At 44.5% G+C, this 12,917-nt stretch overlaps 1 protein-coding gene across 11 annotated transcripts in view; it reads right to left on the bottom strand.

Annotated features, from left to right (window-relative positions):
* Nucleotides 1-12,917, bottom strand: part of DCAF1 (DDB1 and CUL4 associated factor 1) — a 107,000-nt gene that overhangs the window by 70,326 nt on the left and 23,757 nt on the right. For all 11 annotated transcript variants that reach the window (XR_004182157.1, XR_004182158.1, XM_031663310.1 and 8 more), the window contains one exon: nucleotides 1,786-1,862. Coding sequence is in view for 9 of the 11 variants with exons in the window: in XM_031663310.1 (XP_031519170.1) it covers nucleotides 1,786-1,862 (77 nt within the window). In the remaining 2 variants the exon portion in view is untranslated. Of the gene's footprint in view, nucleotides 1-1,785; nucleotides 1,863-12,917 lie in introns of those variants that run through there.

Genomic DNA, 12,917 nt, shown 5'->3' with positions numbered 1-12,917 from the left:
CAGGTGAATATACAATGTTCTTATAACTCCCACTCATTCACACTCTCTTTCCACACACAAATTTTCTTTCTTTTTTTTTTTTTTTTTTTTTTGAGACAGAGTTTTGCTCTTGTTGCCCAGGCTGGAGTTCAATGGAGCGATCTCGGCTCACCACAACCTCTGCCTCCCGGGTTCAAGAAATTCTCCTGCCTCAGCCTCCTGAGTAGCTGGGATTACAGGCATGCACCACTATGCCTGGCTAATTTTGTATATTTAGTAGAGACGGGGTTTCTCCATGTTGGTCAGGCTGGTCGCGAACTCCTGACCTCAGGTGATCCTCCTGCCTCGGCCTCCCAAAATGCTGGGATTACAGGCGTGAGCCACTGCACCAGGCCAAAATTTCAGACTCCTCTCCAGAAAGGACTGCTTCAGGCTATAGAGCTTATATGCACTATGGGCCCATGAATGACTTCAGCTTTGCCTACTGGTGATCTACTTTATAGTAAACATAAAATGGCAGTCTCAAGTCCCTCATAATTCTGTACCACAGTAGCAAATTCCATACCAAAGCAGGTGCTGTCATGACCTTAATTAAATTAGCCCAAAATTGGTCAGGCTCAGTGGCTCATGCCTATAATCCCAGCACTTTGGGAGGCGGAGGCAGGTAGATCACTTGACGTCAGGAGTTCAAGACCAGCTTGGCCAACATGGTGAAACCCCTTCTCTATTAAAAATGCAAAAATTAGCCGACTGTGGTGGTGCATGCTTGTAATCCCAGCTACTTGGAACACTGAGGCACAAAAATTGCTTGAACCCAAGAAGCCGTGGTTGCAGTGAGCCAAGATTGTGCCACTGCACTCCAGGCTGGGCGACAGAGCAAGGCGCCATCTCAAAAAATAAATAAATAAATAAGCCCAAAATAAAACCAAATTAACACGAGAAGGCACACTTTGGTTCTCAAGACACCAAAGCAGACATAAACGTCAAGGTTCCAAATACCAACTTCCTAACTAAAAGCAGGACACTGAATGTTTTCTCAACTATATTTCTCCAACAGTAAAAGGATAATTATTAAAAGGGTAACTATTATTAGAAAGATGAAGGCACAGAGAAGAACATCTTTTGCTTTTATGGTTTAAAAAAGTTGGCTGGGCACAGTAGCTCAAGCCTATAATCCCAGCACTTTGGGAGGCCCAGGCAGGAGGACAGCTTGCGTCCAGGAGTTCGAGACCAACTTGGGCAGCAAAGCAAGACCCCATCTCTACAAACAAATAAAAAATAAAAATCAGCCAGGCATGATGGTACATGCCTGTAGTCGCAGCTACTCAAGAGGCTTGAAGTGGGAGGACAGTTTGAGCCAGGAGATCCAGGCTGCAGTGAGCTATAATCATGCCACTGCACTGCAACCTGGGCAACAGAGTGAGTATCCGTCTTCAAAAAGGAAAAAGTCCGAAAGGAAGACCACTTTTCTTTTTAATTCTTTGTCATCATACCAACCGAGTTAACTAAAGTACACCTACTTTTGTTCCTTTAGGTTAGTTAAGTGATATTTAATCAGCAAATACCAAAAATATTTCCAATTTTTTCCAGAAATTTATTTCTCCTCACCGGTTCCACCTTGAGCAACATTTTAACAAATAAAAGGTCTTAAAACTTACCACAGAAGATGCTATTGCAACTCAAAAATATTCCCATAAGCAATTTTTCTTTTTTAAAAAAGAAAAAAAAGACTCTTGCTTTAATAAAAGTGTCTTAAAAGAAAAAAAAGAGAAAAAAAAGACCCACACTTAGGAGCACAAGTCTTACCAGGATGTCGATCATCAAATGGGTCTGGATCCCCTTTACGATACTCTTCAGTTTCTTTTTCAATCAATTGAGACATCCTAGCACAAAGGGAACAAGAAGTCAACTCTGGACAAGCATAAAAAAATGCACCACCTCCTACAACAGTCAATTCGACAGTCAAGGTAGAAAATAAAACCAAAGTTAGAAAAAGGCTATTTCTTCTGACGTACATAGAAATCTAAGCAATTATCTCATAAAACAGTTTCTTCTCCCAAACTCATTCTTTTTTTTTTTTTTTTTTTTTTTTTTGATGGAGTCTCGCTCTGTCACCCAGGCTGGAGTGCAGTGGTGTGATCCTGGCTCACTGCAAGCTCTGCCTCCCAGGTTCACACCATTCTCCTGCCTCAGCATCCTGCATAGCTGGGACTACAGGCACCCGCCACCACGTCCAGCTAATTTTTTGTATTTTTAGTAGAGACGGGGTTTCACCATGTTAGCCAGGATGGTCTCAATCTCCTGAATTCGTGATCTGCTTGCCTCGGCCTCCCAAAGTGCTGGGATGACAGGCGTGAGCTACCACACCCCGCCCCCAAAACTCATTCTTATATAAACTTTCCCTGCCTCAAAAAATAACATTACCTTCACCTCAGAAACCAAAAACCTAGGAGTCATCTTTAAAATCTTCCTTTTCCTGCCAGGCACGATGGCTCACGCCTGTAATCTCAGCACTTTGGGAGGCTGAGGCAGAAGGATCACCTGAGGTTGGGAGTTCGAGACCAGCCTGAACAACATGGAGAAATCCCGTCTCTACTAAAAATACAAAATTAGCTGGGCATGGTGGCACATGCCTGTAATCCCAGCTACTCAGGAGGCCGAGGCAGGAGAATCGCTTGAACCCAGGAGGCGGAGGTTGCGGTGAGCTGAGATCGCGCCATTGCACTCCAGGCAACAAGAGCAAAACTCCGTATCAAAAAAAAAAAAAAAAACAACTTCCTTTTGTACTCCCTCTCCCACAACAATTTCTATTAGCTCTACTACAAGGTATTTCCTGACTCACATCACTTCTCTAACTCTTTACCACTCCTATCCTCATCCAGACCACCATCATCAAGTGCCTGGATTACTTCCAATGGTCTCTTTACCAGTCTCCTTGCTTCCCGCTTCCATGTCTGACCTGACGCAATTCATTCTCCAACTTCCAATGACTTACCACAATACCCTGAATTAAATCCAAGTACTACTATGGCCTGCAATTATCTGGCTTCTGCCTGCTGCTTCCTGACCATTTCTTCTACTCATCCCCACCCCCCCCCGCATTAAGCTTCAGTCACTGTTCTTCAAAGAGCCCAATTTCACTCCTATTCAGGGTTACAGTGCTATTACCTCAGCTTGTAACATTCTTCCCACCATCTAAGCCTCCACCCCTGCCCCAAGTAACCATACATCTGCTTTCTCTCACTGCAGGTGAGTTCTGTCTGATCCAGAATTTTTTTTCTTTTTTTTCTTGTAGAGATGGGGTCTTCCTATATTGCCCAGGCTGGAATATAGTGGCTATTTACAAGCATAAACATAGCACACTACAGCTTCAAACTCTTGGCCTCAAGCAATCCTCCTGCCTCAGCCTCCCAAGTAGCTGGGTCTACAGGCACGCAACACTGTGTCTGGCTTGTTCCAGACTTTCACATAAATTGAACCATATATAATCTTTTTACATCTGACTTTCACATAGCATGTTCTGAGAGTCATCCATATTGCTGAACATATGAAAAGTTCTATTTTATTCATGCAGTCTTTTTTTTTTTTTTTTTGAGATGGAGTTTCACTCTTGTTGCCCAGGCAATGGTGCCATCTCAGCTCACCGCGACCTCTGCCTCCCGGGTTCAAGCGATTCTCCTGCCTCAGCCTCTTGAGTAGCTGGGATTACAGGCATGTGCCACCATGCCCGGCTAATTTTTGTATTGTTAGTAAAGATGGGGTTTCTCCATGTTGGTCAGGCTGGTCTCGAACTCCTGACCTCAGGTGATCTGCCCGCCTCAGCCTCCTAAAGTGCTGGGATTACAGGTGTGAGCCACTGCGCCTGGCTATTCAGGCATCATTTATAAAGCAAGAAAAATGGCCGGACACAGTGGCTCACACCTGTAATCCCAACACTTTGGGAGGCCAAAGTGGGTGGATCACCTGAGGTCGGGAGTTCGAGACCAGCCTGACCAACATGGAGAAACCCCATCTCTACTAAAAATACAAAATTAACAGGGCATGGTGGCACATGCCTGTAATCCCAGCTACTCAGGAGGCTGAGGCAGGAGAATCGCTTGAACCCAGGAGGCAGAGGTTGCACTCCATTGTACTCCAGCTTGGGAAGCAAGAGCGAAACTCCATCTTAAATAAAAAAAAAAACAAGAAAAATTACTATTTGAGTGTCCTAAGACTGACACTGTATTACAATGACAAGCCAATACAAGACTATCATACTCTCCATCTAACATGCTCTGTCCTATGTCAAACTCTCCTATGTGCTTATTTCCAGGACACCATACTTTCTAGTCTTTTTTTTTTTTTTTTTTTTTTAAAGAAACAAGGTCTAGCATGGGTGACAGAATGAGATTCTCTCAAAAAACCAAACCAAAAACCAAAAAAAAAAAAAAACGGGGTGTCACTCGGTTGCTCAGGCTGCAGTGCAGCAGCACGACTCATGGCTCACTGAAGCCTCAAGTGATCCTCCCACCTCAGGCTCCCGAATAACTGGGACTACAGGCACACCACCATGCCCAGCTAACTTTAAAAATTTTTTGTAGATGGGGAATTTGCTCCCCAGGCTGACTCAAACTCCTGGGCTCAAGCCCACCTTGGCCTACCAAAGTTCTGGGATTACAGGCATTCAGCTGTCACACCCAGCCTTGCTAGTCTTTTTTTTTTTTTTTTTTTTTTGAGATGGAGTCTCGCTCTGTCACCCAGGCTGGAGCGCAATGGCGTGATGTCGACTCACTGAAACCTCCACCTTCCGAGTTCAAGCGATTCTTCTGCCTCAGACTCCCAAGTAGCTGGGATTACACACATGTGCCACCACGCCCAGCTAATTTCTGGTTTTTTTTTTTTGTTTTTTTTTTTTAAGTAGAGACAGGGTTTTGCCATGTTAGTCAGGCTGATCTCAAACTCCTGACCTCAGGTGATCCGCCCGTCTTGGTTTCCCAAAGTGCTAGGATTATAGGTGTGAGCCCAGCCCTTTCTAGTCTTAAGAGTTAAACTTGGCCGGGCGCGGTGGCTCAAGCCTGTAATCCCAGCACTTTGGGAGGCCGAGACGGGCGGATCATGAGGTCAGGAGATCAAGACCATCCTGGCTAACACGGTGAAACCCCGTCTCTACTAAAAAATGCAAAAAAACTAGCCGGGCGCGGTTGTGGGCGCCTGTAGTCCCAGCTACTCGGGAGGCTGAGGCAGGAGAATGGCGTGAACCCGGGAGGCGGAGCTTGCAGTGAGCTGAGATCCGGCCACGGCACTCCAGCCTGGGCGACAGAGCGAGACTCCGTCTCAAAAAAAAAAAAAAAAAAGAGTTAAACTTTCTTGGCTGGTGTGGTGGCTCACGCCTATAATCCCAGCACTTTGGGAGGCCGAGGCGGGCTGATCACCTGAGGTCGGGAGTTTGAGATCAGCCTGACCAAGATGGAGAAACCTCATCTCCACTAAAAGTACAAAAAATTAGCCAAGCATGGTGGTGCATGCCTGTAAATTCAGCTATTCGGGAGGCTGAGGCAGGAGAATCGCTTAAACTCGGGAGGCGGAGGTTGAAGTGAGCCGAGATCATGCCATCGCACTCCAGCCTGGCCAACAAGAGTAAAACTCTGTCTCAAAAAAATAAATAAATAAAAGAGTTAAACTCTCTGCAAAAATTACTGGTCCACTCTAATCAAGCTTCAGAAGTATTTCTGCTTTTTCTTCCTTTCCTTCTAAACTCTGAAACCTCTCTTTGACACAAAGGGCAATCACACAAAATAATGTATGTGTACATATTTTTTTTGTTGGTGATGGTTTTTATTTTTTTATTTTTTTATTTTTTAAGAGACAGGGTCTCACTGTCTCTCAGGCTGGACTACAGTGGCACAGTGGCACAATCATACCTCACTGCAGCCTCAAACTCCTGAGCTTAAACAATCCTCCTGCATCAGCTTCCCAAGTAGGTGGGACTACAGGTGTGCATAAGCATACCTGGGTGTTTTTTTTTTTTTTTTTTTTTTTTGAGACGGAGTCTCGCTCTGTCGCCCAGGCTGTAGTGCAGTGGCGCAATCTTGGCTCACTGCAACCTCCGCCTCCCAGGTTCAAGCGATTCTCCTACCTTAGCCTCCTGAGTAGCTGGGGTTACAGGTACACACCACCATGCCCGGCTAGTTTTTGTATTTTTAGTAGAAATGAGGTTTCACCATGTTGGTCAGGTGGTCTCAAACTCCTAACCTCATGATCCACCTGCCTCAGCTTCCCAAAGTGCTGTGATTACAGGTGTGAGCCACTGTGCCTGGCCTTATACCTGGCTATTTTTATTATTTTTTATATAGACAGCATCTTGCTATGTTGCCCAGGCTGGTCTTGAACTCCTGGACTCAAGCAATACTTCCACCTCAGCTTCACTAAATATATTTAGAATTATATATTGTAAGATCTACTAGTATCAAAAAAGAAAAAAAAACCAAAAAGATCTACTAGTATCCTCAGTTGAAACTAAGCAATATAGCAAAGAAGTTAAAAATACGGCCTCTGGGCCAGACACAGTAGCTCATGCCTATAATCCCAGCACTTTGGGAGGCCAAGGTGGGAAAATCACTAGAAGTAAGGAGTTAAGAGACCAGCCTGGGCAATATAGGGAAATCCCCCCATCTCCTCTAAAAATTTAAAAACTAGCCAGGCATGGTGGCAACACATCCTATAGTCCCTGCTACTCAGGAGACTGAGACTGGAAGATGGCTTGAGCCCAGGAATTCAAGGCTGCAGTGAGCTATGATAAAACTGCTGCACTCCAGGGCGGGGAGCGGTGGCTCACGCCTGTAATCCCAGCACTTTGAGAGGCCGAGGCAGGAGGATCACGAGGTCAGGAGATCGAGACCATTCTGGCTAACATGGTGAAACCCCATCTCTACTAAAAATACAAAAAAATAGCCAGGCGTGGTGGCAGGCACCTGTAGTCCCAGCTACTTGGGAAGATGAAGCAGGAGAATGGCGTGAACCCGGGAGGCAGAGCTTGCAGTGAGCCGAGATTGTGCCATTGTATGCCAGCCCGGGCGACAGAGGGAGACTCCGTCTCAAAAAATAAATAAAAAAATAATAAGAAGAAGAAAAATTGCTGCACCATGTCTCCAAAAAAATAATAAAAGTGACTTTTGGAGCCAGATATTCAGGGTTCAAATCTGAGCTCTTCCACAGTGTGAGACACTCTGGGTAAATTATGTAACCTCTCTGTGCCTCAAGCTAATAGTCTACATTAGAGTTTCCCTGGGTTTAAGTTAATTAGAACAAAACCTGGTGTTAATTGTGGGGGTTTTTCCTTCTGTTTAGTCTTCTCATTTTCCAAGAGTAATTGGCATTATAAAAACTGGGAATTGGGCCAGGCGCAGTGGCTCACACCTATAATCCCAGCACTTTGGGAGGCTGAAGCAGGTGGGTCACTTGAGGTCAGGAGGTCAAGACCAGCCTGGCCAACAGGGTAAAACCCATCTCTACTAAAATACGAAAATTAGCCAGGCATGGTGGTGGGCACCTATAATGCCAGTTACTCAGGAGGCTGAGGCAGGAGACTCACTTGAGCCAGGGAGGCAGAGATTGCAGTGAGCCAAGATCAAGCCACTGCACTCCAGCCTGGGTGACAGAGTGAGACTCCATCTCAAAACAAACAAAAAACTGAGAATCAAAAATAGGAAAAACAGTTAATTTAGGGTAGCTATTGACTGGGATGAGGCAGGAGGGTGCAATCTGGTACTCAAGTTCTACTATAACTCAATCTCGATAATGGTCTTACAAAAAAAAATCCATCTAGCAGAGTACTTTACAGTATATAAATTACATCTCAAAAAAAAAAATGGCTGGGCACGGTGACTCATGCCAGCAGTAATCCCAGCACTTTGGGAGGCAGAGGCGGGCGGACCATGAGGTCAGGAGATCAAGACCATCCTGGCTAACATGGTGAAACCCCGTCTCTACTAAAAACACAAAAAAATTAGCCAGGCGTGTTGGCGGGCGCCTGTAATCCCAGCTACTGAGGAGGCTGAGGCAGAATAGCGTGAACTCGGGAGGTGGAGCTTACAGTGAGCTGAGATCACACCACTGCACTCCAGCCTGGGCGACAAAGCAGACTCCGTCTCAAAAACAAGACCAGCCTGGCCAACGTGGTGAAATCCCACCTCTATTAAAAAAATACAAAAAATTAGCCAGGTGTGGAGGTAGGTGCCTGTAATCCCAGCTACTCGGGAGACTGAGGCAGGAGAACTGCTTGCACCTGGGAGGCGGAAGTTGCAGTAAGCCAAGATAACACCACTGCACTCCAGCCTGGGCGACAGAGTGAGACTCCATCTCAAAAAAAAAAAAAAAAAAAAATTTAAAAAAATTTTTTTAAAAAAGCCCACTCACACAGCTTGGCCCAAAGCCAGCCTCTTTCAGCAGAATCAAGTCAAAAACTAATAAAAGGATGATGATTCAGGTTACAAAATGACATACATTGTTCTTACGAAACTGTCAAAAGATCATAAAAATAATGGTCAATAAAAAAGCAGCCAGGCCTAAAATTCATTTGCTCTTCCTGGAATACACTAAAACACGCAAACCTGCAGCCAGATGAGGGAAGAAAACAAAAAACAAAACCCTAAAACTATTTCAGAAAATACCCAGTAAACAGACCCACAATTTGGTGAAGGAGGGAAGTTGCCCGCGATTAAAATAAAATAAACTGACCAGCCTGGGTAACCTGGCAAAATCCCGTATCTACAAAAAAAAAAAAAAAAAATTAGTGGAGCATGATAACATGTGCCCCAGCCACTCAGAGGGCTGAGGTGGGAAGATCACTTGAGTCCAGGAGGTTGAGACTGCAGTGAGTACAACACTGTACTCCAGCCTTGGGGGAAAAAAAAACATTGGAATTGGAGTCGAAACCCAGGATTCTAACCTAAGTTTCCACTGCCTCACTATGCAGTTTTTTGCAAGTAAATCTGAGAAAGTCTATCATTTAATGATGTATCTTTCAGAGATACTTTGAGGGACAAATGAGGAAGGGGAAGTTCAGATAAGTGCCTCTTACAGTTCTGACACCAAAACAATGTCCTCAAATATTTGTTGAGTGGAATGAACCGATTCACTCATTTTCTTTCCATTCTGATAACCTCTTTAATATTTATAAACCTTCCCATTCCAGTAGGTGTGTTTTTTATATATATATATATACACACACACACACACACACACACACACACAAACCACCATACTGCCTGATTTGGCACTTCATCATTATATACTATTTTGTGCTACTATGCATTGTTCCTTATCTGTTAGTTTTTGTTGTTGTTGTTGTTGAGAAGAGTCTCTGTTGCCCAGGCTGGAGTGTAGTGGCACAATCTCAGCTCACTGCAGCCTTGACCTACCTGGCTCAAGCAATCCTCCTACCTCAGCCTCCTGAGTAGCTGAGACTACAGGCACGTGCCACCACGCCTGGCTAATTTTTGCATTTTTTTTTTTTTTTTTTTTGAGGCGGAGTCTCGCTCTGTCGCCCAGGCTGGAGTGCAGTGGCGCGATCTCGGCTCACTGCAAGCTCCGCCTCCCGGGTTTACGCCATTCTCCTGCCTCAGCCTCCCGAGTAGCTGGGACTACAGGCGCCGCCACCACGCCCGGCTAATTTTTTGTATTTTTAGTAGAGACGGGGTTTCACTGTGTTAGCCAGGATGGTCTCGATCTCCTGACCTCGTGATCCGCCCGTCTCGGCCTCCCAAAGTGCTGGGATTACAGGCTTGAGCCACCGCGCCCGGCCAATTTTTGCATTTTTTGTAGAGACAAGAGTCTCATCATGTTGGGCAGGCTGGTTTTGAGCTCCTGGGCTCAAGCAATTCACCTGCCTTTGCCTCCCAAACTGCTAGGATAACAAGTATGAACCACCATGCCAGGCCTCTGTTAGTCTTAGTTGCTTCCCAGGTAGTTATCTCCTTGAGGACAGTATCCCTCTGTCCAAACAAATTTTAGGTTTTGCATTGCTGAAGAGCATAGCATATTGAAAAAGTTGAGGATAAAATATGATAATGTAAAATAATGTTGAAAATAAAACATTAAGTACTTTTAGTATAAGTGCTCAAAGAATATTTCTTGAACAAGTGAATGAATCCACATAACCATCTTCATTAACAACACTCTCCTCCTTTCACAGTTACATCAATTATACACATGTTAACAGCACAATATTTAGATTCTCTAACTCACTGTGGCTGCATTTCAAGTATCTTGTTTAATAGCTGGTGTTTAATTATTCTTTTTTTGTTTTGTTTTTTAAATTAAGACGGGGTCTTACTATGTTGCCCAAGCTGGTCTTTAACTTGTGGCCTCAAGCGATCCTCCTACCTCAGCCTTCCAAAGTGCTGAGATTAGAGGCATAAACCACTACACCTGGCCTAACTTTCTTTTTTTTTTTTTTTTTTTTTTGAGACGGAGTCTTGCTCTGTCACCCAGGCTGGAGTGCAGTGGCCGGATCTCAACTCGCTGCAAGCTCTGCCTCCCGGGTTCACGCCATTCTCCTGCCTCAGCCTCCCGAGTAGCTGGGACTACAGGCGCCCGCCACCACGCCCGGCTAGTTTTTTTGTATTTTTTAGTAGAGACGGGGTTTCACCATTTTAGCCAAGATGGTCTCGATATCCTGACCTCGTGATCCGCCCATCTAGGCCTCCCAAAGTGCTGGGATTACAGGCTTGCTAACTTTCTTAATCTCCAATGCCTCTACCAATTAAAATCCAGTTTCCACCAGTCAGCAATAATCCTGTTCCTTAAAGAAACGCGGTATTCTCACATGTTCCCTATGTATTAAAAGCAATTAAGAACAATGCATTTATCCCCATTTAAACTTTCATAATATCATAGTTCTCCATAAAAAGTAAGAGATCACTGCACAGACAAAACAATTTTTTAACAGCTATGGTATTGAAGATGAGACGTTAAGGATCCCCACATTCCAGTGACCTTCCCCTTAGAAAACCCATGAGCACCCCTCCCCAGCCTTTACTTTTCACTTTTTCTCCATCTTGACACATTTATTAAATAAAATTATATACCATACATATATACCTACATATCCCAGGCAGTGGACAAATCATCATTTGAGGAGACACCAATAAAAAGACATAGTCGTAGGCCAGGCATGGTGGCTCACGCCTATAATCTCAGCACTTTGGGAGGCCGAGGCAGGTGGATTGCTTGAGTCCAGGTGTTCAAAACCAGCCTGGGCAACATAATGAAACCTATCTCTTCTAAAAATACAAAAAATTAGCCAGGCAGGGTGGTGTGTGCCTGTAGTCACAGCCACTCAAGAAGCTCAGATGGGAGAATCAACTAAGCCCAGGAAGTTGAGGTTGCAGTGACCCGAAATCACACCACTAAACTCCAGCCTGGGCAACAGAGGGAGATCCTGTCTCAAAAACAAAAAAAAACAAAAAAAAAAAGGACATAGTCTCTGCCTTCAAGAAGCTTACAATTTAGTGAAGAGACGTGTAAAAAAACAATTATAGCTGGGTGCAGTGGCTCATGCCTATAATCCCAGTGCTTTGGGAGGCTGAGGCAGGAGGACCACAAGGTCAAGAGATTGAAACCATCCTGGCTAACACGGTGAAACCTGAGACCCCGTCTTTACCAAAAAATATAAAAAATTAGCCAGGCATGGTGGCGGGCACCTGTAGTCCCAGCTACTCAGGCAGCTGAGGCAGGAGAATGGTGTTAATCCGGGAGGCAGAGCTTGCAGTAAGCCAAGATCGCGCCACTGCACTCCAGCCCGGGTGACAGAGTGAGATTCTGTCTCAAAAAAAAAAAAAAAAATATATATATATATATATGTACACACACACACACACACACACACACACACACACACACACATAGTACAATGTGGCATAATGGGTGAAAATTAAAATACATACATATGAACGATAGGAGTATTAAAACAAAGTGGTGGCCGGTATGGTGGTTCACACCTGTAATCCCAGCACTTTGGGAGACAATGAAGGAACATTTGAAGTGAGGAGTTTGAGAACAGCCTAAGCAACATAGTGAAACCCTGTCTCCCGCAAAAAAATTAAAAAATAAAAATTTAGCAGTGAGCTATAATCACACCACTGCACTTCATCCTGGGTGACATAGTGAGACCCTGTCACTAAAAAAAAAAAAAAAAAAAAAAAAATGTTTTTTGTTTAATGATGGGGAGCCCAAACCTACCTATGGAAGTCAGTCAGTGAAGGTTTTACAGACATGATTCTTGAACTACTTCTTGTAAGGACTAGGCCTGCCATGCAGACATGCCAAGGAAAGGCATTTCAGGCCAAAGAAATACCAAGTGTAAAGGCACATAGACATTAAAAAATATGTTAATCCGGCCGGGTGCAGTAGTTCACGCTTGTAATCCCAGCACTTTGGGAGGCCGAGGCGGGCAGATTATGAGGTCAGGAGTTCAAGACCAGCCTGGCCGACCAGCCTGGCCAACCAGCCTGGCCAACACAGTGAAACCCCATCTCTACTGAAAATACAAAAATAAGCTGGGTGTGGTGGTGGGCGCCTGTAATCCCAGCAACTCGGGAGGCTGAGGCAAGAGAATTGCTTGAACCCAGGAGGCGGAGGTTGCAGTGAGCCGAGACTGTGCCACTGCACTCCAGCCTGGGCAACAGAGCTAGATCTCATCTCAAAAAAAAAAAAAAATGTTAATACTTACAGAAAGAGACTAATACTATGAGGGAGAAAAAAGAGGCCATCCTTCTTTTTCTCATCCTATGGGGCTATTTATGATGTGACGCCATTTATGACAGGCTGGAATTACAGGTGTGAGGCATCCAACCCAGCACCCCTTGATTTGTTTTGATACTCCTATCATTCACGTGTACGTATTTTTATTTTCCACCATTATACCACACTATAACTTTTTTTCACGTGGTTCCTCACTA

This window comes from Papio anubis, chromosome 2, assembly GCF_008728515.1.
Source record: "Papio anubis isolate 15944 chromosome 2, Panubis1.0, whole genome shotgun sequence".
NCBI lineage: Eukaryota > Metazoa > Chordata > Mammalia > Primates > Cercopithecidae > Papio > Papio anubis.
Note: the sequence above shows the minus strand (reverse complement) of the source record. Positions and strands in the feature narration are given on the sequence as shown.